This window comes from Cherax quadricarinatus, chromosome 33 (assembly GCF_038502225.1).
Source record: "Cherax quadricarinatus isolate ZL_2023a chromosome 33, ASM3850222v1, whole genome shotgun sequence".
Taxonomy (NCBI): domain Eukaryota; kingdom Metazoa; phylum Arthropoda; class Malacostraca; order Decapoda; family Parastacidae; genus Cherax; species Cherax quadricarinatus.
In genome coordinates this window covers 30,757,387-30,784,544 of record NC_091324.1, presented here as the reverse complement: position 1 = coordinate 30,784,544, position 27,158 = coordinate 30,757,387, and the positions used below count along the sequence as shown (strand labels likewise).

The window sequence follows — 27,158 nt, the reverse complement described above, 5'->3', positions numbered from 1 at the left end:
GACAAAGAACTTTGTCCTTGGAGGCAAAGAGGGGAATGTATGAGAGTATAGTTTTACCAATGCTCTTATATGGGTGTGAAGCATGGGTGATGAATGTTGCAGCGAGGAGAAGGCTGGAGGCAGTGGAGATGTCATGTCTGAGGGCAATGTGTGGTGTGAATATAATGCAGAGAATTCGTAGTTTGGAAGTTAGGAGGAGGTGCGGGATTACCAAAACTGTTGTCCAGAGGGCTGAGGAAGGGTTGTTGAGGTGGTTCGGACATGTAGAGAGAATGGAGCGAAACAGAATGACTTCAAGAGTGTATCAGTCTGTAGTGGAAGGAAGGCGGGATAGGAGTTGGCCTAGGAAAGGTTGGAGGGAGGGGGTAATGGAGGTTTTGTGTGCGAGGGGCTTGGACTTCCAGCAGGCATGTGTGAGCGTGTTTGATAGGAGTGGATGGAGACAAATGGTTTTTAATACTTGATGTGCTGTTGGAGTGTGAGAAAAGTAACATTTATGAAGGGGTTCAGGGAAACCGGCAGGCCGGACTTGAGTCCTGGAGATGGGAAGTACAGTGCCTGCACTCTGAAGGAGGGGTGTTAATGTTGTAGTTTAAAAACTGTAGTGTAAAGCACCCTTCTGGCAAGACAGTGATGGAGTGAATGATGGTGAAAGTTTTTCTTTTTCAGGCCACCCTGCCTTGGTGGGAATAGGCCAGCATGATAATAATAATAATAATAAAAAAGGTTAAGTTCACTTAAGAGTAATGTCATGATATGGAAGTAAAGTCTCTCTTTTACTACTACATATGATGCACACCGAAGAGTTGTTTAGTTCTGAATGGTAGGGACTTGAAGCAGGTTTAGGCGAGTGTTTCGGATCAAAGTGAGTGGATTAAAGTGATTGAGTGGATTTACTGTGCTGCTGGGGAGGAGCTCGGCAACGCTTATGAAGGGATTCATGAAAGCTTGTTAGTTGGAGTTGAGTTATGGAAGCGCAAAGCACAGTGCCTTGCCTCTGAAGAAGGGTTGATCATTTTCGGGTTTGATCATTTGAATTGTGGTGTTGGTGCACTTCTGGAAAGAGAGGTAAAGAAATGAATCATGATGAATGTGCTTTTTTTTTTGTTTCACCTTTTTTGTTTGGAAATGGCTGATGTATGTATAAAAAAAAAATAAAAGTCATCACTCTGCAGTCTCATGCTTTAGGTTCTTATATTCTTTAAATCCCTTCTTGTATTCAGTATTATTCGTTTATGACCTCTTAATTTATTTTTCTTTACCAAGAGAGAACTATGGTTTCACAGTTGTAGAGAACAGTGAATGTGAAACATACAGCATTACAGTAACCGACTATAAATGTAGCAAAAGCTTTAGGAAATGCAGTGCTTGTTATATTACTTCTGACATCATATTCTCACCATGATGACTAGGTATACACTTCTCATTCTTCAAAGGACCGCCTACGAGGTGATGGTAAAGACAGCAGTGACACAACAGGCAGTGAAACTTCTCGCGCTACGTCTCGTGAATCCCAGAGAGGAAGGCCTTTAACTTGCTCTAACATTCCAAGACTCCATGGACAGGTAAGGAAAGCATTATGAATTTTACAATGAAAATATATATAAAGAAATATATGATAGGATAGCAGATGAACAAGGAGGCTTTAGGAAAGGTAGGGGGTGTGTGGACCAGGTGATTACAGTGAAACATATAAGTGAACAGTATTTAGATAAGGCTAAAGTGGTTTTTGTGGCATTTATGGATTTGGAAAAGGCGTATGACAGGGTGGAGAGGGGGGCAATGTGGCAGATGTTGCAGGTGTATGGTGTAGGAGGTAGGTTACTGAAAGCAGTGAAGAGTTTTTATGAGGATAGTGAGGCTCAAGTTAGAGTATGTAGGAAAGAGGGAAATTATTTCCCAGTAAAGTAGGCCTTACACAAGGATGTGTGATGTCACCGTGGTTGTTTAATATATTTATAGATGGGGTAGTAAGAGAAGTAAATGCGAGGGTCGTGGCAAGAGGCTTGGAGTTAAAAGATAAAGAATCACACATAAAGTGGGAGTTGTCACAGTTGCTCTTTGCTGATGGCACTGTGCTCTTGGGAGATTCTGAAGAGAAGTTGCAGTGGTTGGTGGATGAATTTGGTAGGGTATGCAAAAGAAGAAAATTAAAAGTGAATACAGGAAAGAGTAAGGTTATGAGGATAACAAAAAGATTAGGTGATGAAAGATTGGATATCAGATTGGAGGGAGAGAGTATGGAGGAGGTGAATGCATTCAGATATTTGGGAGTGGACGTGTCAGCGGATGGGTCTATGAAAGATGAGGTGACTCATAGAATTGATGAGGGGAAAAGGGTGAGCGGTGCACTTAGGAGTCTGTGGAGACAAAGAGGGGAATGTATGAGAGTATAGTTTTACCAATGCTCTTATATGGGTGTGAAGCATGGGTGATGAATGTTGCAGTGAGGAGAAGGCTGGAGGCAGTGGAGATGTCATGTCTGAGGGCAATGTGTGGTGTGAATATAATGCAGAGAATTCGTAGTTTGGAAGTTAGGAGGAGGTGTGGGATTACCAAAACTGTTGTCCAGAGGGCTGAGGAAGGGTTGTTGAGGTGGTTCGGACATGTAGAGAGAATGGAGCGAAACGGAATGACTTCAAGAGTGTATCAGTCTGTAGTGGAAGGAAGGCGGGGTAGGGGTCGGCCTAGGAAAGGTTGGAGGGAGGGGGTAAAGGAGGTTTTGTGTGCGAGGGGCTTGGACTTCCAGCGGGCATGCGTGAGCGTGTTTGATAGGAGTGAATGGAGACAAATGGTTTTTAATACTTGATATGCTGTTGGAGTGTGAGCAAAGTAACATTTATGAAGGGATTCAGGGAAACCGGCAGGCCGGACTTGAGTCCTGGAGATGGGAAGTATAGTGCCTGCACTCTGAAGGAGGGGTGTTAATGTTGCAGTTTAAAAATTGTAGTGTATAGCACCCTTCTGGCAAGACAGTGATGGAGTGAATGATGGTGAAAGTTTTTCTTTTTCGGGCCACCCTGCCTTGGTGGGAATAGGCCAGTGTGTTAATAAAAATATTAATAAAATAAATATATGATGTCAATGTGTTTCAAGATTTTGTCACATTAGTGTTGGTTGTACATGAGGAGAGAGTGGGAGATGACCAGTGTATGAGAACATGAAATTTTTTGTGCCTACATGTAGTGGTGTTGAGGTATGTGCATATGCACTACAACTTTTAGTATCATTAATCCATCACCTTTTACAATTAAACTATATTAAGTGTTTGTATTAATCAAGTGGGAATGAGTATAATGAAGTGTTAAGCTCTGAAAAAAGTACAACTAATAGTTTTTGATATAGAATAGTCATTGAGGAGGAAAGCTACTCTAGCATTTCAGATTTTTTTTTATTACTCTGGTTCAGATTTTTAAAGGTACAGATGCACATAGTCTTTGTAACCTGGTATTTGTCTAGGACAGTTTGTTTGTTATTGCAAGCTTAGGGCAGGTCAATGTATTTACTTTAAGACCCTAAAGCAAGCCAGTCTTTCTTGTTCAGGATGATGACCTCAGCTGTGGAAATAAAACATGAGCAGATATAATTATGTGAGAAAGTAATTTAGAGTTTAGGAGGCTGGATTAACTTGTCAGATACCTGCTATATGCTTTCACTGTTTAGTGTTTATTTATGAAAATCATTTGTAAACTATGTTTATCTTTAAATTCTTTTTTAAGTAGTTAAACTATCACAAAATCAAGTTCAGAATATGTCTGTTCTACCCCTTCAGGAACATGAGGATCTAAATGTGTCTGCTCAGAAAGTAGATCAACTTGATGGTGGGAGAGAGAGTTCTGAAGAGCCAAAACAAGATAGGTCACGTGAACATTCCCAAACCAGGTCAAGTACTCACTCCGACTCTGAGAGCGAAGACCTTTTGGCTGAATGTATCAGCTCTGGAATGCCAGACAATATGTGAGTACATAACTTATTTTACCTAGGTAGTAGGTTGGTAGACAGCAACTGCCCAGGGAAGTACTACCGTCCTGCCAAGTGAGTGTAAAACGAAAGCCTGTAATTGTTTTACATGATGGTAGGATTGCTGGTGTCCTTTTTTCTGTCTCATAAACATGCAAGATTTCAGGTACGTCTTGCTACTTCTGCTTACACTTAGGTCACACTACACATGTACAAGCATATATATACACACACCCCTCTGGGTTTTCTGCTATTTTCTTTCTAGTTCTTGTTCTTGTTTATTTCCTCTTATCTCCATGGGGAAGTGGAACAGAATTCTTCCTCCGTAAGCCATGCGTGTTGTAAGAGGCGACTAAAATGCCGGGAGCAAGGAGCTAGTAACCCCTTCTCCTGTATAAATTACTAAATTTAAAAAGAGAAACTTTTGTTTTTCTTTTTGGGCCACCCTGCCTCGGGATACGGCTGGTTTGTTGAAAGAAGAAGAATAACATTTTAAAACTGGTAAAATTTTTGAAGTGAGTCAGAGCAACTAGTTAGCTGGACTTGGGTTGAGGATGGGTGAGGATGTTGAAATTCCAGGGATCATTTGAATTATGATGTCCATGCAGTTCTGAAAATATTGTACAGTTTGAGCAATGGTGAATGTGTTTGCTTCTTTGGGTGTTAAAACAAAAGTCAGATGAAGTGCCATTAATTTGAAAATTCTTCTTTCAACAAACTGGCCATATCCCACTGAAGCAGGGTGGCCCAAAAAGAAAAATTTAAGTTTCTCATTTTAACTTTCGTAATGTATACAGGAGAAGGGGTTACTAGCTTCTTGCTCCTGACATTTTAATCACCTCTTATGACATGCATGGCTTATGGAGGAAGACTTCTGTTCCACTTCCCCATGGAGGTAAGAGGAAATAAACAAGAACAAGAACAATTAACAAGAAAATAGAAGAAAACCCAGAGAGGTGTGTATATATATGCTTATACATGCATGCGTAGTGTGACCTAAGTGTAAGTAGAAGCAGTAAGATGTACCTGAAATCTTGCATGTTTCTTCTTCTTCTTTCAACAAACTGGCCGTATCCCACCGAGGCAGGGTGGCCCAAAAAGAAAAACGAAATTTTTCTTTTTAAATTTAGTAATTTATACAGGAGAAGGGGTTACTAGCCCCTTGCTCCCGGCAAGGGGCTAGTAACCCCTAGTAAGGTAGTAGGTTGGTAGACAGCAACCACCTAGGGAGGTACTACCGTCCTGCCAAGTGAGTGTAAAACGAAAGCCTGTAATTGTTTTACATGATGGTAAGATTGCTGGTGTCTTTTGTCTGTCTCATAAATATGCAAGATTACAGGTACGTCTTGCTACTTCTACTTACACTTAGGTCACACTACACATATGTGTACAAGCATATATATATACACACCCCTCTGGGTTTTCTGCTATTTTCTTTCTAGTTCTTGTTCTTGTTTATTTCCTCTTATCTCCATGGGAAAGTGGAACAGAATTCTTCCTCCGTAAGCCATGCGTGTTGTATGAGGCGATTAAAATGCCGGGAGCAAGGGGCTAGTAACCCCTTCTCCTGTATATATTACTAAATGTACAAGGAGAAACTTTCGTTTCTCCTTTTGGGCCACCCCGCCTTGATGGGATACGGCCGGTGTGTTGAAAGAACGAAGAAAGGAACTAGAAAGAAAATAGAAGAAAACCCAGAGGGGTGTTTATATATATGCTTGTACATGTATGTGTAGTGTGACCTAAGCGTAAGTAGAAGTAGCAAGACATACCTAAAATCTTGCATCTTTATGAGACAGACAAAAGACACCAGCAATCCTACCATTATGTAAAACAATTACAGGCTTTCGTTTTACACTCACTTGGCAGGATGGTAGTACCTCCCTGGGTGGTTGCTGTCTACCAACCTACTACCTATAAGTTGAAAATTATGGTGTTGAATTAAGTATTAGCAAGCTCATGTTACTGAAAAATCGAGGATCTGTTGATCATTGAAAGAAAAACAACATAGAAATAGCAAAAATCAAAAGAACAAGTAAAGGACAATTTTTGTCTGAGTTTATGGTAACAAAAGCAATGTGACCAAAATGAATTTTGCATTAGGTACTGAAGGAAGGAGCCACAATCCTTAGCAAATACTTTTCTATATTATTAGTTAAATAATGGAGACAAGCACCTAAAAACCTGAAGAACTGTGATCTTAATCCCATTGTTCAAGAGAGGAGACCATCAGGAAGCATTAATCTTCAGACAGTATTCCTGGTGAGTATTGTATGTGATTATGAGGTGAGAGAGAGAGAAGATAAGAAAGAGACAAGTGGAGCACCTTGAAAAAATGAGATTCATGTCAAATCACCATGTTAAGAAGGATAAATCTTGGCTTATGAACTAATGACAATCTACAACTGATTGATGAAGCTTAGGAAGGAAAGAAAGAGGGCAAGCAGTAGTATATTCCCTGACTGTAAAGAGGTTTTTGACACCTTTGATTGAAACGTAAATTAGAAAGAAAAACATCCTGTAATTACAGGAAAAGTACTAGAATGTACTGTATTAAGAATTATTGCTCTTAAACAAAAACAGGTATAATAAGAGATAGAACTTCTGGATGAATGAATGTAACCAGCCCGTTATTGATGGTGTATTAAATTTTTCTGTCAGTATACACAAGGATAATGTAGGAGACACAGCATGGAGAAAGTGCAAGAGTATGCAACAAGATTAGTTTCATAGCTAAGAGGTATGAGCTATGAGGAAAGGTTAAAGGAATTAAGTCTAACATTCCTCAAGGACTCCTCCATGGGGGAATGGAACAGAATTCTTCCTCCGTAAGCTATGCGTGTTGTAAGAGGCGACTAAAATGCCGGGAGCAAGGGGCTAGTATCCCCTTCTCCTGTATAAGTTACTAAATTTAAAAAGAGAAACTTTTGTTTTTCTTTTTGGGCCACCCTGCCTTGGTGGGATATGGCTGGTTTGTTGAAAGAAAGAAGATTCCTCAAGGACAGAAGGACCAAGGGAGACATGATAACAAACTACAAAATACACAAAGGAATTGATAGGGTAGATAGGGGCAAGCTGTTTGGGAGGTGAGAAACAAGTACTTGGGCGCCACATCTGGAAGCTAAAGAACAGACGAGTCACAGAGATGTCAGGAAGTATTTCTACATCCTGAGGGTGGTCAGGAAGCAGAATGACCTTGATGAAGAAGTGGTGGATGAAGACTCCACACTTAGCTTCAAGAATAGGTACAGTAGGGTCCATAAGGCTAGGAGAAAGTGAATCTGACAAGCAGCAAGTTGAGAGATGGGACTAGGAGCTAAGGCTTGATCCCTTCAACCACCTGTACAAGTGAATAAATATAAGATTGGACTGGGACTCATGGGATAAAACAATAGGAGCACCATTGGTGTCACTGATGCATACAAGTCACACAATTTCTGTTTGAACAATCATTCTATTGTAAGCTCTGTGGCTGAGAGGTAACAGCCTTGGACTTGCTGTATGTAAGTACGTACTAGAGTTCTGGTCCCCTCTTCATTCTTCTGGTTATTTACTGAAAGCCATATTCTATGACTTCTCAGGTTTATGTACATTTATACATCATCATCTTTCAACAAACCAGCCATATTCCCCTGAGGCAGGGTGGCCCAAAAGAAAAACCAAAGTTTTTCCTTTTAAATTTAGTAATATGTACAAGAGAAGAAGTTACTAGCCCCTTGCTCCCGGTATTTTAGTCCTCTTATGACTCGCATGGCTTAAAGAGGAAGAATTCTGTTCCACTTCCCCATGGAGACATCTATACATATGCACACTTATACATAAGTACACATACATATGCACAAGCATACATGAGACTTAAGGAAGTATTTTCAGTGAGAAAAGGACTCCAGCAAACTGGAATGGAAGGGTACACCAAGTGCTGGACACACTACACACAACCGAGGAGGAGGTGAAGAGGCTTTTAAGTGAGCTAGATACCTCAAAGACAGTGGGACCGGACATCTTTCCCTGGGTCGTGAGAGAGGGAGCAGAGGCACTGTGTGCCAGTAACAACAGTTTTCAACTCGTCTATCAAAACAGGGTAACTAGCCGAGGTGTGGAAGACAGCAAATCAGCCCCAATCTTTAAGAAAGGAGAAAGACAGGTAGCATTAAACTACAGACTGGTGTCACTGACATGCATAGTATACAAAGTCATGGAGAAGTTTATCAGGAGAAGACTGGTGGAGCACCTGGAAAGGGATGAATTTATACATGATAACCAGCACAGTTTCAGGGAGGGAAAATCCTGTGTCACAAGCCTATTGGAGTTTTACGACAAGGTGACAGAAGTAAGGCAGGGAAGAGAGAGGGGTGGGTACACTGCATTTCCTTGGACTTTAAGAAGGCTTTCAACACAGTTCTGAACAAGAGATTAGTGCAAATGCTAGAGGAGCAAGCAAGAATAACAGGAAAGGCACTGTAGTGGATCAGAGAATACCTGACAGGAAGGAAACAATGAGTGATGGTAAGTGACAGTGTCAGAGTAGGCACCTCTGACGAATGGGGTTCCACACGGGTTAAATTCAGAGGTATCCCTGCTTGCAGACAGCGTGAAGCTAATGCAGAGAATTCAAGTGGATGACAATCAGGTAGGACTACAAAGGGATGTAGACAGGCCACAAGCCTGGTCCAGTAACTGGCTCCAGGAGTTTAACCCCACCATGTGCAAAGTCATGAAGATTGGGGAAGGTTAAAGAAGACTGCAGACAGGGTACAGGTTAGGGGGGCCAAAGACTGCATGCCTCACTTAAGGAAAAGGATCTTGGGGCGAGTATAATACCGAGCACATCTCCTGAGGCGCGCATCACCTAAATAACTGCTGTTGCTGCATATGGGTGTCTGGCAAACCTAAGAATAGCATTTCGTTAGGCCCATATTGGAGAATGTAGCACCAGTATGGAACCCACACCTGGTCAGGCACGTCAAGAAATTAGAGAAAGTGCAAAGGTTTGCAATAAGAGTAGTCCCAGAGCTAAGGGGGCATGTCCTACGAAGAAAAGTTAAGGGAAATCAACCTGACGACACTGGAGGACAGGAGAGATAGGGGGGACATGATGACGACATATAGCAGGATCCATACATAGCTTTAAGAAGAGATATGATAGAGCTTGTGGAGCAGGGAGAGAGTTGACCTAGTGGCGAAAGGCAAAGACTCGGGGCCAGGAGTTGTGAATCGACCCCTGCAACCACAAATAGGTGAGTACATATGCTCATGTATATATGCAAACATATATATGTGCACATGTATATGTATATAAGTACTCACATATAAGCTCATTCATATTGGCATGCACACATACAAATATATACATGCAAGCAAGCCTGACACAGGGCCGGGCTGTGAGTAGGAAAACTCTTGAAACCCTTTAAAGGTAAGGTAATGGTAACCAAGAAAGACTACAAATGGACTTGGATAAGCTGTAGTATGGTCAAATTGGCTACTAGAATTGAACCCTAAGCGGTGCAAAGCTATGAAGATTGGAGAAGGGCAAAGAAAACTGCAGAGTACAGGCTCAGGAAATAAAGGCTACAAGCCTCACTTGAGGATAAGGACCTCGGGGTGAGCATTGTACCGAACATATCACCCGAGGCACAACATTAATCAAATAACTGTTACACAATCATGCGTCTGGGCAACCTAAGATTAGCTTTTAGAAACCTAAGCAAGGAGTCATTCATAGCACGTTATACAACATGTGTCAGACCCATATTGGAATGTGCAGCACTGATCCAGCATGTCAAGAAGCTGGATAAAGTGCAGAGTTTGGTCCCAGAGCTCAAGGGTATGTGCCATGAGGAGAATTAAGGGAGCTAAACATGATAACACTACAGGAAAGAAGAACTAGGGGCAATTTAATAATGTACAAAATAACGAAACGAATGATAGGGTGGATAGGAACAAATTATTCGAGGCACGGAAAACCAGGAATACTAGAGCACAGCTGGAAGCTGAAAACACAGATGAGTCACAGGAATGTTAGAAAGTGTTTCTTCAGCCTTGGAGTAATCAGGAAATGGAACATTCTGGATGCAGGACCCATACATAGCTGTAAGAAGAGGTACACTAAGGCTCTTGAACCCAGTAGCTTGATCTCCACAACCACATATAGGTGACCGTATCCTATGAGTGAACATACATCCATAAATGCAATATTGGGCAATGCCATTCAACCTAATTAAACTACATGCATCACTGTCATGAAGGTAGTATTCAACAGTGATACTCATCGCGTTAGTGTATATATGTCTATAGAGACAGTAATCGGGAGTGGCACTCATCCTGTGAGTGAACACCTAAGCAGCATAGCAGCTTGTGAAACGGGAGCATCTCCTGTAAGAACATTCATTTTTGCTGGGTGTCACTTTAGCATAAGGAAAGTTCACAGAAAAACTTTTTCCAGTAAACAAACTATTCATTAAATGCACCATGACAAAGTATTCCAAGACGGACGTGTGTGCATGTGAATATCATAGTAAAGTTTAGGGAAGGGGGCCCCCTTTATACGATAGTACTGTAATTTACAGTGGGCGAGAAATGAGAGGAGAGCGCGACCGACCGACCGTCCGTCCGTCTGTCTGTCTTTCCGTTTACATCATTTGTGGTACTTTTAATAAAGTATACACTGAAAGCAGGAATAACAGCCATTGCCATGAAGCCAAACTCCCACTAACTGACTTCGTTATTATAAGTATTACGTATGAGGGTTGATGTAGAGTGGGTGGCAGTGGTGGTGGGCGGGGAAACGACAGATCTTACGGATATGTGCGAGGGTGTGTTTTTAACTTGGCACGTGGGGAGAGAGGTGAGCAAGAGGATTGGAGAAACAGAGATGAAGGAGGTCTTTGTTGTAAATTATGTTACTTGCTCTTCGGCGGAAATTAACTACTAGTAACGAGTGTCAGTTCAATAATAGATGTTGTGGTGTAGCACTGCGACAGTGTAGAATTATTGGGTGTTGACGGGGAGAGGGATGGGGGGTGGGGGTGCTTGGAACAGGTCTACCAGAGAGAGCTCACACCGACCAGCTGATCTACAGCCCTGCTACACCCACTAATACTCTCTTCTACGCTGGTGCCGCTACATACTCGCCCACACACCCACCACGCTCACACACGCGTCCGTTCCTCATCACCGGTGGTGCCTCGTTATGTTTGCTTCTAGGCTGATCTGGCGGGCCTGAGGTGTTAGTCTATGCTAGGGCTTATGTTGACATCTTCATTTATTACAGTGCCAGCGGAAATTCTAAGAATTTTTTGTTTCCTTCTGGTTGTCGCAAGAAGCGTGTGAGGGATATTTTAGGTACATGCGAAGTGCCATTACTAGCCTTTGATTTTCTTGTTGTATATATACAAGTATGATATTAAACAAACAGCGAAAGTTTTGATGTGCAAGGTTTGAAGGAGAGTGTGAGGTGTGAGGGAGAGTGCGAGCGGAAGTAACAAAGAGTGATACGATAACGTGTGAGGAGAGTAGTTTGGTTAGTGTAGTGAGCCAACACCACCGTCTTGTGGGCTGTCTCCAAGGAGAGGGCAGCGGGGCAGGGTGAGACGTTCACTGGCCTGCCATCACCACTACCTAAGTTCACCTTGACCTTGAAGACATTGGCTAACCCAGAACCAGGTAATGTGTTTGCAGTAATAATTTTCATGTACTCTATTAGACTTCTTATGTATAAATTGTACGTACCATTTGTCGTGTTTCTCTAATATTTGTTATGCTCAGATAATTTAATCACTTTATCTTCCATCTTTAGGTAGTGATATCCGTTCTAATAAAATTAACCTTTACTTTGCATATCACATTGAAAGGAGCGACATACTAGGGTTGTGAAAATACTTTAGGTCCTATTTACTAGTTTGGTGAGAGCTTCAGTGGGAAAAAAACAAACTTTCTTTAGCGAAAAGGTGGAATCATAGAAAAAAAGTTGCTTAGAGAGTAACATGGTTGTCTAAAAATGTGTGTTAATAGGTCGGTGAAAGTGTTTTGATAAGAGGCAAAGTGGTCAGGCAAGGTGAGGGACCCAAGCTGCCTCATGGATGCTGAGAGGCTACAGCTCTACCCATTTCCTATTTGCTGTCCTCCCTGGTACCTTTCCTCATTTTTCCCCTCTTCATCCTCTCTCCATATTTTCTTCCCTTTTTTTTTTCCTTCCGTCATATTCCCTCCCTCTTTTGTTGTATCCTTTCATTTACATTCCTTTTCTTCACCACATAAAAAGATACCTCATAATTTTACCTCCCTGCCACCATAACATTCGTCACCACCTGGCGAGGTTCAGGAACGAGACAGGCTGAGGGTACATGAGATCACATTTGGAATCTAAAAGACAAGATGATTTTGGAAAGTGAGATAAGATTTTTCAGGAAACCTCAGGATGATTAAGATTAGCTTTTTTCAGGAAACCTCAGATTAGTTAAGAAGCTTTATTCAGGAAATACTCTATTTCGCGAAGAGTAATATACATTTGTATAATGATTCTGATGGCACATATTTTAGGCTGCATCAGTGGTAGATTATGTAGATTTTGGAGTTAAATGCTAAGCATAATACAGTTACGATAGGCCTAAGGAAACTAGAAATATGCAAGACCGGTCGCAAGTAGTTGAGTGGTAGGGTCAGGACTATCTACACAATACAAGTAGAGAAGTATAACTGAGAACACGCGCGCTAGCGCACAGTCTCAGGTCAGGGAGAGTCGGCTCTCACAGGTCTTAAATTATGTCTTTGCATAGCGAAATTATTGTCGTGCTCCGTAGTGGTGGCAGTGGCGAGAAATAGTGCATCAGTAGTAATAGTTGTTGGGGTTGGTGAGAATTAGGGTGGTGACGGTAATTTTGATAATGGTGGTGGTATAATGATAGTAGTGGTGGTAAGACTTATGTGCAACACCAGGAATCTTTATCAAGGAAACGTTAAACTTACGCTGCAGGGTTTATCAGTCGAATACAGAGTTGAATCACTTCTGGAGACATTAGCGATGTCTCCAAGTGTGATTCAGCTCTGTATTCGACTGATGCAACCTGCAGCGCAGGCGAAACGTTTCGTCGATAAAGATTCCTGGTGTTGCACATGTGTCTTATTTATCAACCTGTCGGTAGTGTATACCATTTATAATGTAATCGTTGAACATTAAAATGGTATAAAATACCGACAGGTGTTTAGGTAAGACACATATGCAACAGTTAGGTATCTTTATTTTGAAACGTTTCGCCTACACTGAGGGACTGACCACCTCAAATCTTTAAGGGTGATGGACTGATTACATCGTCTTCAAGTCTCTTCTATCAACTTTTCTGTACTCGACTGAAGAAGCCTACTGTGTAGGCGAAACGTTTCAAAATAAAGATACCTAACTGTTGCATATGTGTCTTACCTAAACACCTGTCGGTATTTTATACCATTTTAATGTTCAATCTGTCAGACACTGCGACACAAGGGTATCTTGGTACAGACCTGAAATCAACTTCAACAACCTCTACTAGTGAGAACGGCTGGATTTGAGAGGGACCTGACCTCCCAAAGTGATCTACGTCTCACCTCCTGGCGCTATATAAGGCTCCATTCTGTCCTTTCAACTTCATATTGTTTCAGACTTCGGAACAATGCTCTTCTCCAGACTGAGGGACTGACCACCTCAAATCTTTAAGGGTGATGGACTGATTACATCGCCTCTTCTGCTTCTATCAACTTTTCTGTACTCGACTGAAGAAGCCTACTGTGTAGGCGAAACGTTTCAAAATAAAGATACCTAACTGTTGCATATGTGTCTTACCTAAACATAATGTAATCGTAATGATGATCATAGAGGTAGTGATGACTATGGTACTGGTGATGCAGCAGTAGTAACTACAGTGGTAGTAGTGTCGAGGAGCAGCAGTAGTAGCACCCTGATCCAGACCTCGTCACAATCATTCCAGTCCACACAGTCCTCACTTTTTTTCTACACATTCAGTCTGCCTTCACATGTCTCACCTGCACACATAGTGTCCATCCTCTGTTACCTCTGCACTCCTCAAGTCAATACAATCGACGTACCCTCTTAGCGCCAACTCTTTGTTTACTATAGAATGTAAGTAGATTCTCTACATAGCTATTATAGGTAGTTGAGGGTCAAAGAACATTACAACGACAACGTTGATTTTGCAACTGTCACGAGTCGCAGTATTAATGCATACGCTTGCTTAGAAGGATTCGGTGCTACACTACACCCTCTTAGTACGCTCGTATTTGCACTTACTAAGTTCATATTTATGTTGATGTATATTGATGGTCACTGACTTTCCAGCACCACCTCCCCTCCCTTCCCAGCACATGCATTGACCCCAGCAATTTCACACCCGGAGCCTCTGGCTCTTTAAAGGACTTCCACTCTGCTCCTTGTCTACCGGTCCAGCTTACTCTTTTGTATGTCACATCGTGGAACGGTCCCCGCTTGCCTCGTCCTTCAAAATGCTGATGCATGTCTTTACATAACATTTACATAGCATTATCTTCCCACGTGCATGTCCATGTGTAATCTCGCGAGTATTTAGGTCATCCTCATCAGTGTGTCCTATCTGGAAATGCCCCGCGTGTCCAGATGCTGCATTTAGTCCTAACCCATGCTTCCCGTTCCCAAAAGAATGTTGCATATACCTGTATAACCCATGTGTGCCTATCCGAAGGAATGTTTCATCTACTTGAACTCGCCCGACTCACCACGCCCCTTTGCCCTTGCCCCATAGGGACAGTCCATGTCCTTGCATGTTCCCATGGTGCATTAGGTTGTCTCGTGCATGTCCTGACTTCCGTGTCCCTAGCCTCTCATTCCCTTGCTTTTAGGTACATCTCTGAATGTATACACTAGCCTTCAGGTCTTCTTAATGTATTCACTTCCTCTCTTCTGCATATAGATTCTCCACTCTCTTGCCTGTGTTTTTCTTACAGCATGTAAGTATTTCCTTTCTCGAGTGCCAAGAACCACTTCCTGGTGCTGTTTGGTACTAGTCCCCTTTCCGTACCTCCTTTGCTGTGGTGATCCAGGAGAAAGCCATCCTCAGTGTGGTATTGTGACTGCTTTCCCTGCTGTGGTAACCCAAGGGAAAGCTATTCTCATTGTGGTGGCGTGATTGTCTTCCCTGCTGTGGTAACCCGGGGAAAAGCCATCCTCAGTGTGGTATCTTGACTGCCTTCCCTGATGTGGTAACCCCGGGGAAAGCCATCCCCAGTGTGGTATTGTGATTGCTTTCCCTGCTGTGGTAACCCCGGGGAAAGCCATCCCCAGTATGGTATTGTGATTGCTTTTCTTGGTGTGGTAACCCAGGGGGAAAGCTCAGTTCTGTGTTTGATCGTGTTTTCCTGTTCTTATTCTGTAACCCAGATTAAAGCCTTCCTCTGTGTGGTACCACGACTGTACATTCCTGTGGTTTTTGGCGATGATTGTGCTCGCTGATACCTTTGTTTAGATAAAAAATGAAGGTACACCCGCAGTGTAATGCTACTTTTGCGCTGTGAGAAAAAACTAGCGTATGTTTCCCCGTCATATTGCATCACACGAAGATTGGTTGCATATACAGAATAAAATGTGTTCCTGTTATATTAAATCATTCATTATGCAGGGGCTGGTCCCAAATCTGCACACTGCCCTAACAACATACTGGAGAGAGAGAGAGAGAGAGAGAGAGAGAGAGAGAGAGAGAGAGAGAGAGAGAGAGAGAGAGAGAGAGAGATGGGAGGAAGTGCAGAATAAACCCAGTGAAAAGCAGGGATGCAGTGGGCGCAATAAGGGAACATTGTATCAACATTCGTGGCCCCAGAGTATTCAACATCTTGCCAGAAGATATCAGAATCACTGCTGGAAAAAGTGTAGAAGTCTTCAAGAGAAAACTGGACAAGTATCTTCGCCAGATGCTAGATCAACCAGGCTGTGATGGATATGTGGAGCAGTGGGCCTTCATCTGCAACAGCCTGGTTGACCAGGCTAACACCAGACGAGCCTGACCCATGGCCGGGCTCCGATAGTAGTAAGACTCTCGAAACTCATCAAAGGTGATGGTAATCTAGGGAAAGGGGGCAACTGGGAAGTTTGGTTACATTGTATAGAGAGCAAGTGTGGTAGTGGGGAGTGGGGAAAGCTTGGATTAGTAGGTGGAGAGGAGGAGGGGGAAAGGTGAAGAGAGGGAGAAGGAGATATCCTAAGTTTTTTGAAGTTAATGGGTGTGGAAGAGTGGGGATGGGAAGGCATGGAGTAGGGAATGCTGAGAAAGAGATAAGGTAGGGAGGAAGAACCAGAGTTTTATTTCGTATGACTGATGTCGCCGTGGAAGGAGGGGAAAGGGGGTTGAAGACTGGAGATAGACTCATCGTAATAGTAATGATTAATGAGGGTAATACGAGTTTGTTGAACCACTATATAATGAAGCGTTGACGTTGAGTAAATAAAAACCGATTAAAGACAGTGAAGAGCAAGCACAAGTTGGAAGTCAAACAGAAGCATTAAAACATGCAAGAAGGTAAACAGAAACACAAGGGTAAACAAATTCGACACAAGAGTACACAGAACTGGAGGAGCAAACCAAAATAATGACAGATGTTGCAGTGACTAATATAGGAGAGCAAGAGTAGCATGAACTACCTGTACTTTAAATATATTTCCTTCCGTGGTGCCACGCGTCTGATAGTTTGGCACCAGGAAGACCAGAAGATAGAAACACTGCTGGGACAAGTGTGAAGATTTTCAAGAGGAAACTTGACAAGTATCTCTTCTAAGTTTCAGATCAACTTGGTTCTGATGTCTATATGGACCATCAGTAGCAACAGCCTGATTGACCAGACAAGCCTGGCCCAGGGGCGGGCTCCGTGAGTAGAAAAGCTCAAAAATTCGTCAAAGATATATCAAAAGGTGGTTATGTTGTTCGTGGTTAATTGTATGAAACTAAGGGAGGGGTGTTGTGAGTGGCTCACTGTTTATAGTCAGGGTAGGGGGGTTGTGAGTGGTTCATTGTGTATACAAAGGGAGGGAAGAGGTTGTAGGTGGTTCACTGTGTATAGACAGGGAGGTTGTTCGATGATTCACAATATACACGGGAAAGGTGTCGTGGTTTACACATTACACAGAGGAAGGCTGATGTAGGTGGTGGTCACAATGTGTTGGGCGAGGAGTAGGGGGAGGGGTTGTTGGTGTGGCTCATTGTGTACGTACAAAGAAAATGCTGAGGGTTGAGGTTAAGGAGGGTATATAAATATAGCATTGGTCATTCCAAACGGGGCATACATACTAGCCTAGCTAGCCCAGGGTCATGGCCGCTATTTCGGCTAGTGGTCTGGCGGCATCCTGTGATATGGAGTGCCGTAGTGAAGATTTGTACCAGGTCTGACAGGTTTCCTCAATCTTTGCAAATCATCCTTGTTAGTGCACGCACCTCCATAGTTCATAAATCTGAAGGCGAGATATAATAGGGGCACAGAAGATGGAGGCACATCAAGGAGAAAAATAAATATGAAATATAAATACAATTAAATACACATTGTGCAGACATTGTTCCCCAACACTTGTATTACTTCCAGCAGCACTGGAATTTTCTTACATATTTGAACATAATTTTTTCCAAGATGCGACTTACAACGGTTAAATAAGAGTTACCTATTTTTACTACTAGCCAGTATTTGTTGCTGGGTCCGGGAATTAAACCCGGGACATTTCAGTTACGAACTTGTCACCCCCAGATTTTTTTTATTAAGTTGGTACACCCCTCAGCGTGGTGGCTCTCTTAGTTTACATGAAAGTTACATTGTGGGAACAAAAGCTAGTCGTGTTTCCCTGGAAAAGAATGGAAAGAGGGGGTAGAAAGGAGGGGATGTTTGTTGAGGAAAGCATTGTAAGGGTAGGCGTGGTAATGAGAACAAGGGAGCACAAGGGGACAAGAAGGAAGAGACTAGGAAACAAGATGAGACATTTTGCGCGCGGTGAAGTATTGTGCTGCTGCTTTGTGTTGCGTGCGGTGGCTGCTGTGTATTGCGTGCGATGGAATTCCCCAGCATGACTCGCTGTTTCGTTTTGGTTGTTTTGGGATAGCAGAGAAAAACTTGTTGGATTTGCGTCAAGGTTGAGTATGGTGCCGCGAGAGTGCAGGATGGTCGACTGTAGCGACGTGTGTCGGTGACTGTTACGCCACGAGCGGCGACGGCAATACACCAGTGTCGGCCCTCTGACTCACCAAGTTTTCTCCGTCACTGCTGCTCTCCTTCTCTCAACTCTCCCTATTCAATTCTCTCGTCCCTCTCATTCCTTCACTTCTCTTTCATTCACCTTCCCTCTTTCCACCTAGCCCCACTGCCTAAATCTTCTAGGAGTGTCGAGCGTTGTGACGTATCTTTGTGTTTATCTGCGAAACTCTCAAGCTCTGCGGGCTGACAGGACATATAAAGTGTTTCTAGGTTTGTCATATCCGACGGAAAGGGAAGGAGCGGAATGTGCCAAAGCTTCTTTACCTCCGATAGAGAACTTTCCACCACATGAACTCCACTTGACCATTCAAATCAATATTACGGGTGGAAATGACCCAATATGTAAGGAAATACATTTATTACACTACGGGAATGTACAATTAAGTACTAGGTTACTGAGAGGAGAATAGTTTAACACTACTTGGGATATTGGTAATGTAATAAAGCTAAGAAATGGAAATACAAAATATACTGACAAATATTACTTACAATTAATTGTAAATCATTTTCGTAAGCCACTTAATAGTTTCAGGAGGACAGTAGCCTCATCTCCTTTGCCTCGAACCTCATTTCCATGGCCGTGTCTAGTCTTCTCTAGCTAGTTCCCATACCCCCTTCCAATAAACAAGGCACTCGCTTAAATCAGCAATTCTTAATAGTTAAGCGATAAAGTTGCAACTTGACATCTGTTTTCCACCTAAAAAAAAATATGATTTTCCTAGTCGGTGATTTTTATTCCCAACACTTATTCTGCAAATCCATAAACATCCAGTAGCCTAATTATAATATTGATACAAGTTCTTTACCACAAAAATTAGTTTATAGATTATTTTAATTAAAGTTCCTCTCATAGTACCTCGGAGGCTTATCATATTCGAGCTTATCATTTTTTTTTTCCTAGGAACCTTTATCATTCACTTTCCCGGGTTGAATTCCCAGTCAGTTTCAGTACTCCTTGGAATATAACTCGAATACTCGAAGAGCTTTCTACTTCCTTTTGGTTCAACCAGAGCTCAAAAATAATCACCCCACAGGTTAGGGACTAGGCTCACTCAAGCCTCCCTGGGTCTGCCTTGGTGCCTCGAAACACGCACTAGGCTTCACATTACTTATTACTCCCAAACGATCCTTCACCTTCAGTAACCAACTACATCACTACATTTCTTGCAGTTAAACACATTATCATCACTATACAAAAAAAAAATTACAGTGCATTTAATGTACGTCTTACATTACAATACAGTGAACTAAACAAAAATACTTAAAATATAAAAAAATAAACAAGAGAGATGTGAGCATCAAGTGAGATAACTCACTCGGTCACACTAGTGTATCACCAGTAACTCATGGGCAACAGAGATGCAGCACACTGTGAGTGTACCCATAATGCTGCTAACGTATTCAGCAGGGTAGCTGCGTACTGCTAGTATATCCAAATGTTTTAAATAAAACCATCCAGAAGTGTAGCAGCGAGTTGTGTGTGGGTCGCTGCATCTCCGAGAAGCAAGCCTCTACACCTCGCTCATTAATTGCATAACTCGCCACCGATTCCCAGAAGTTATGAACTAGTCGTGATGTGGGCGGCTGGAAACTGTGTGGCGTCGTTACACAATTCAAGCTGTGTGCAACTTTATCGTTACCTCAGTAGCTTATATACAACGATGTGGTTCTCTTTGAAAATCGTACGACAAGTGAGTACAGTTAGATAGCACGTTTGCCTTGCGCTTAGAGGACAGAGGATCAAGTCTCCACAACTTCTTCCGCCGAATGACTCACCCAGATATAGAGTTTTATTTAAAAAAAATAAAAACCATTGCTTGGAGGTGATGGATGCTGTTGTCACATTGTGATGGTCACAGTGGTAACAAAAGTACGGTACGTGCCTGCACACACTCCGACCCTCCATGCATGACCAAGCTACAGGTGTGTTCGGAGCGTGGGGCCTGTCAGGCCAACATATTAACAACATTGTTCAGAGTTTGTGATGCATATATGAAGGAGGGGGGGGGGAGGGAGTATTCGGGCAGGATAATCCAACACGCCTGTCACTTTGACGGACGGACAAGGGCGGCAGACTTCTTGTAGTGAGTAGATTACCGAGCCCATGGATGTACTGGATCAATGGTGTGTGTGTGTGTGTGTGCTTCTCTTTATTAGCAAGACAAGCTTCATATAAGTAGTTGGATCCGAGCTCCGAGTGAAGTGGGCACCTGATTTCCATAAACATAGTATGAGTAGAAGGGAAGCCCGAAGCTGATTCTTTGAATTGTGCTTAGGGGACTAGTGTTACCCAAACACAGTCCATGGACAAAGAATTCAACACCTTATATGTGAGCGTGGGATCCGACAACTTGAGGATGACTGGAATCAAACTCCTTGTTACTAGCTCGCTGATGGATCTGGGGATCATCGCTCCTACGGCCGTCTCAAACCAGGCCTCCAGATTGACAACACATAGTCCAACTTAAACAACACTAGCTGATCGTTTTTTTTTTTTGAGAACCTTTCAACTATCCCCTGAAGACAGGTGTTTCTTGGCAAGATCAAATGCTTTTGCAACTGTTTAATAGGTTACCTTTGCCAAAAGATTCTGCACTCGTGCCGTTTAGTGAGGCTATTTACCTCCAGCTTAATGGTGGTTACTTCAATGTGCAGATTTGGGCCCAATCTCTTAAGTATTTTCTAAGTGTAGATCTTCATCAGAGTACAAAACAAATTCTGGCCACAAAATAGAGCGAAACACCAACGTCAAAGACCTGGGAGTGATCATGTCGGAGGATCTCGCCTTCAAGGACCATAACATTGTATCAGTCGCATCTGCTAGAAAAATGACAGGATGGATAATGAGAACCTTCAAAACTAGGGAGGCCAAGCCCATGATGACACTCTTCAGGTCACGTGTTCTATCTAGGCTGGAATATTGCTGCACACTAACAGCACCTTTCAAGGCAGGTGAAATTGCCGACCTAGAAAATGTACAGAGAACTTTCACGGCGCGCATAACGGAGATAAAACACCTCAATTATTGGGAGCGCTTGAGGTTCCTAAACCTGTATTCCCTGGAACGCAGGAGGGAGAGATACATGATTATATGAACATCAAAATGGTATACAATACCGACAGGTTGTTAGGTAAGACACATATGCATACGTCTAACTGCTGCATATGTGTCTTACCCACATGATTATATACACCTGGAAAATCCTAGAGGGACTAGTACCGAACTTGCACACGAAAATCACTCACTACGAAAGCAAAAGACTTGGCAGACGATGCAACATCCCCCCAATGAAAAGCAGGGGTGTCACTAGCACGTTAAGAGACCATACAATAAGTGTCAGGGGCCCGAGACTGTTCAACTGCCTCCCAGCACACATAAGGGGGATTACCAACAGACCCCTGGCAGTCTTCAAGCTGGCACTGGACAAGCACCTAAAGTCAGTTCCTGATCAGCCGGGCTGTGGCTCGTACGTTGGTTTGCGTGCAGCCAGCAGCAACAGCCTGGTTAATCAGGCTCTGATCCACCAGGAGGCCTGGTCACAGACCGGGCCGCGGGGGCGTTGACCCACGGAACTCTCTCCAGGTAAACAGTATGTGTTTTTTTCAGGGAGAACAGTTTGAGAATTTTAGGCATTCTCGGTGATTTAGGTATCTGAATACAACACCCTGGCGGTGAATGTTCTTTGCATATTCTCTAGTTCTGCCATTCCACCAGTTCTCTAGACTGGAATATTTTATATCAATATTGCAGTCTAGAGAAAACAGTTGCCTAAACTCTTTCACCAAATTATATCTGTAACAGAAATTTTCCCCGTTTATTGCGTATATTGCATTAATGCGGAGGAAAAAACGTTTAGTGGCCCCTCCAGTTTTTTAAGTTCCATGTACTCTGTGGTGATACACCAGTCTACCAGGAAGTTCTGCATTCTCGTATTGAGAGGTGGAATTATTCCTACATTTGACATCACTGAATGCTCATTTCTAGTCCAGTTTTGTGTTTATATCATAAATAATGGAAATTAAGAGCTAATAATGTGCTCTACAGTGGGAAGACGTGTGAATCACACATGTCGTATTTTGGTTTCCTTCTGCTCTTTGTCGATAACTATGCAGACAGGGAAGAACCTGATTAATTATAAAGTTGTGTAACTAAAATATTGCATGTTTACCAAAGATAAATATATTTTGAAAAGACTGAATCGGTGAAAATTTCACCTAACCTATGGATATCATTATACATATAAAACGAATTATGATGATGTTTTGTGGTATTATGCAGGAATAATGTTTTTGTAATTCCTATAGCTTAGTTTTAATATACCTCGGTCAGTGTTCTTCAAATACCGGTGGGAGACGGGCTCCGTGGTATAGTACTGTGGACTCTGATACAGAGTTTGCAGATTCGAGTCCTGCTGTGGACATAGACAATGTTTGTAAATAATTTCGCCTGTTTGCTAATTGTTAAGCGCATATATATATATATATATATATATATATATATATATATATATATATATATATATATATATATATATATATATATATATATATAAATTATTTATGTCGTGCCGAGGAGGTAAAACTTGAGATTTTGGCTTAAATAGCAAGGCACTTCTTGCCGAATAGAGCAAGCAAACATTTGTGTATGCTATAACTTCGCAAAAATCATTCTGAACCTAACGAATAAAATATATTTCATTGTGTTTGTGTATTATTAAATTATTGTAAACTTATCTTAAATATATTTAGTTGGAGTGGACTAAATTAAATTGCGCTTTCGTATGGTCACTTTCGTTTTATCTCTGACAATATGTCACTTTTTTGTAATTAGCTAAGATTGTATGTTGCAAAAGTATTAAAAAGAAACACCGCATTGTAACTCGTATTTTTTTTATAGGTCTTGTTATCCAGGATATTTTCCTTGAAGTATTTATTCTTTGAAAGTAAGATTTTAAGACATGGTTTTTAATACCCCTGTGTCTCATCTGATCTATAGTGTGGCTTGATTTCATTTTGCAATCTGTACTATTATTTTTATTTCCCAAAATTTTCCACACAGGAGCTGGAATTTGTCAGTAAAGTGACTTGAATGTCGTACATTTTTCTGATTACATTAAAAAACTTTACGTAAGTTTGTGGAAAACTTGAGACAAATATTTAAGGACTCTCGGGCACATAGGTTGTACTCACCTATTTGTACTCACCTATTTGTGGTTGCAGGGGTCGAGTCCTAGCTCCTGGCCCCGCCTCTTCACCGGTTGCTACTAGGCCCTCTCTCTCCCCGCTCCATGAGCTTTATCAAACCTCGTCTTAAAACTGTGTATGGTTCCTGCCTCCACTACGTCATTTTCTAGGCTATTCCACTGCCTTACAACTCTATGACTGAAGAAATACTTCCTACTATCTCTCTGACTCATTTGTGTCTTCAACTTCCAATTGTGGCCTCTTGTTTCTGTGTCCCCTCCCTGGAACATCCTGTCCTTGTCCACCTTGTCTATTCCACGCAGTATTTTATATGTCGTTATCATGTCTCCCCTGACCCTCCTGTCCTCCAGTGTCGTCAGGCCGATTTCCCTTAATCTTTCTTCATAGGACATTCCCCTTAGCTCTGGAACTAACCTTGTTGCAAACCTTTGTACTTTCTCTAGTTTCTTGACGTGCTTTATCAAGTGCGGGTTCCAAACAGGTGCTGCATACTCCAGTATGGGCCTGACATACACGGTGTACAGTGTCTTGAATGATTCCTTACTAAGGTATCGGAATGCTGTTCTCAGGTTTGCCAGGCGCCCATATGCTGCAGCAGTTATCTGATTGATGTGTGCTTCCGGAGACATGCTCGGTGTTATACTCACCCCAAGATCTTTCTCCTTGAGTGAGGTTTGCAGTCTTTGTCCACCTAGCCTATACTCTGTCTGCGGTCTTCTGTGCCCTTCCCCTATCTTCATGACTTTGCATTTGGCAGGATTAAATTCGAGAAGCCATTTGCTGGACCAGGTGTCCAGTCTGTCCAGGTCTCTTTGAAGTCCTGCCTGGTCCTCATCAGATTTAATTCTCCTCATTAACTTCACATCATCTGCAAACAGGGACACTTCTGAGTCTAACCCTTGTGTGTGTGTGTGTGTGTGTGTGTGTGTGTGTGTGTGTGTGTGTGTGTGTGTGTGTGTGTGTGTGTGTGTGTGTGTGCGAGCGCGCGCTTTAGCTTCAGTTCAGAAACAACGCAGGTTTACTAAAGACAAGATTCAGGTGAGCTTCAGGCATTTCTATTTTTTTTTCTTTGTACAGCTCCTTCTGCCAGTCTTGTGTTGTCTGGTCAGGCAAGGAACAGTTTTGCCGGACAATTATTGGTCCTACTGGTGCTGTTTGCCTCTTTCGGGTGACCGGGGGGAAGTGGCTAGGGTAAATGGAAAGGTTGTGATGAGCGAGGGTGAGGCTAGGGACTGATGGTACCTTACCATCTGGTACAGATGGGGCAAGGCTAGGTAGGGTGGTTGGGGGCTACCTAGGCTAGGGTGAGTGAGGGCGGAGCTGCTAATAATAATAATATATATTTCTACAAGTACACGTACAATGTATACAGACCATAGCTGACATCAATAATCATGTTACCGTATAGAAAGCCCCTTGTTATGCAGTGCATTTCGGGCAAATTAGATAAATTTTGTCACCAGGATGCGACCCACACCAGTCGACTAACACCCAGGTACCTATTTTGCTGCTAGGTGAATAGGGACAGCAAGTGTCTTAAAGAAACACGTCCCAATGTTTCCACCCGTACCGGGGATCGAATCACGGATCTCAGTGTGTGAGCTGAGTGCGCTAACACTCGAGCTACGGGACACGATTTTAATTTATCAAAATTGTTTATTCTGTCAGTTACATAATGGGAACAAAAACTAGCTAAGTTTCATATTCCATCACACAAGATAGGTTGCAATACAAAGTATTGAAATTCGTCAGACTTCAGTAATGTAATGGGATTATCGTTAAGTATTCCTTTAATTAAATTAATGGATTTTCAGCCACGGGAGTGTCAAATGTTTTGCCTCAGCAGAGCTGGAGTTACTATTACTTGATAATTACCATATCTCAGGATGGTTTATCCCATACACAGGAGAAATGGAATTTTCATGAGGATCTCTTCATCATGACAGAGCGGGAACAATAGAAATTACGTACGAGATAAAGGAGAAAAATAAGGAAAGGGGGGATACGGAGAGAAATTTATGATCATGGTGGGATAAGAGGGGTTTGTGAGGGATGTGTGAGGAGTCTCTGGGACCTATGCTGACTGGACGGATCATGGAAGGTGTGGGCTTGCGTGAAGCGATCAGATCAGCTCGGGTTATCACGCACGGAGCTGGGCGGGGCATTTATTAAAGAGAAAGGGGGGGGGTAATATGGGGAAATACAAAGGAAGGAGGGAAGGGATGAGCGCCGGACAGATGAGGTTGGGTCATCACCCTTCACTCATGATCACCACCAACAAAAGATGCAGATTGATGCGCCAATTTTACCTGGACCTCATTGATTTGTATGGAGGGGTGGCGCACACACGTTTACGCGCACGTTTTTTTTTTTCACTCGTGCATTCATTAGTTTAAGGACGGTGAATTTCCCGTTACTCTTCACCTACCAACATACAGCATCACTAACGCAGAAAGAGTTTTTAATGAAGTTATGTTCGTAACATTGTGAATACTAATCGAATTATTTTTGTAGTGGGTGGGTTTAAAAAAAAAATCCACAATTTCGTGGTCAGTAATTTCCAGTTTGAGGTTGCGAAGCAGTTTTATAACTCACGTTTAATGCCAGAGAGAGAGAAAGAGAGAGAGAGAGAGAGATAGAGAGAGAGAGAGAGAGAGAGAGAGAGAGAGAGAGAGAGAGAGAGAGAGAGAGAGGGGGGGGAGGTTGGTGGAAAGAGATGGAGATAGACAAGGAAAAACTAGGAAATGATCCTGTACCTGCAGTATCCTGACTTGTTTAACGAAGTAGTTGGCAAAAGTCTAGTTTGTGCTTCAGAACTTGGCAATTACTGTATATCCAGGAGCTTAGTCTTGAACTTGCTTCTTGCTGGGTCAGAAAGGTAAGCTTTATATTCTGAAAGTGTCGCTGCTGGGGTGGTAATGTGGTGCCGGGGGTGGTAATGTGCCATTCATGACAATGTGGTGGCACTGGTATAGAAGAACAGTATACTGGGAAGATAAGAGAGAGGAACAGTATACTGGGAAGATAAGAGAGAGAGATGGAGGGGTAGGGAGAGGAAAATAGAAAATAGAGAGAAGGGCAGAAGGAAGATGGGCTGGAGGTCCATGCTCTGTTGACACCCAAACCATCAAGGTCATGGAGGAGTAGGGCAAAGATCCTGCGGGGGATTAAGAAACTGTAAACACTGCCATCAGTACTGTTGAGAGCAGCACCACCAGACAGTAACAGCATATAAGAATACCGAACATATGAGACATTATGGTGCTTTTCTGTGTAGCAGATGGTGTGCTGGCCACACCTAGTTCAAAGTTGAGAGGTGGCGTACTACGTAAACGAGAAAGTGAGAGGAAACAAGAGCGGAAAAATGGATGTGTATTGTAGTGCACGATGTGGTAGGCTGCTAACACTGGGCGAACAGTGGGAAGATAAGCTGGACTGATGGACATTGGTTCAGTAGTAGTGGCTGTCTTTTGTTCTTCAAGCAGTATGTCTCTTGACATGGATCTTTGCTAAATAATAACTCGGTCAGCGATCAAGCAACCGCTGGCGTTCCGGTGCGGGGTATCAGTGATTAAGCATCGTCCAATCTTCCTTCCCCAACAACTCTTTCCCCTTTTCCGTTAACAGTTACTTGAGCAAGTTTGTTATTCAACAGCCGAGGGTTTGACCGGTGGTTAACTGCTCTAAAGCACAGGTGCCTCGAAATAAAAGTTACGCTTGCAAGTAGTAACGAGGAGAGGAAGAAA

The 27,158-nt window shown here is 42.5% G+C and overlaps 1 protein-coding gene across 9 annotated transcripts in view; it reads left to right on the top strand.

Annotated features, from left to right (window-relative positions):
* The window catches only part of LOC128693860 (adenomatous polyposis coli protein-like), a 551,448-nt gene that overhangs the window by 505,496 nt on the left and 18,794 nt on the right, over window positions 1-27,158 (top strand). For 7 of the 9 annotated variants that reach the window (XM_070091007.1, XM_070091003.1, XM_070091005.1 and 4 more), the window contains 2 exons: window positions 1,413-1,565; window positions 3,773-3,957. In XM_070091007.1, coding sequence (XP_069947108.1) covers window positions 1,413-1,565; window positions 3,773-3,957 — 338 coding nt within the window. The remainder of the gene's footprint in view (window positions 1-1,412; window positions 1,566-3,772; window positions 3,958-27,158) is intronic. The other 2 variants (XM_070091006.1, XM_070091002.1) reach the window with 1 other exon arrangement.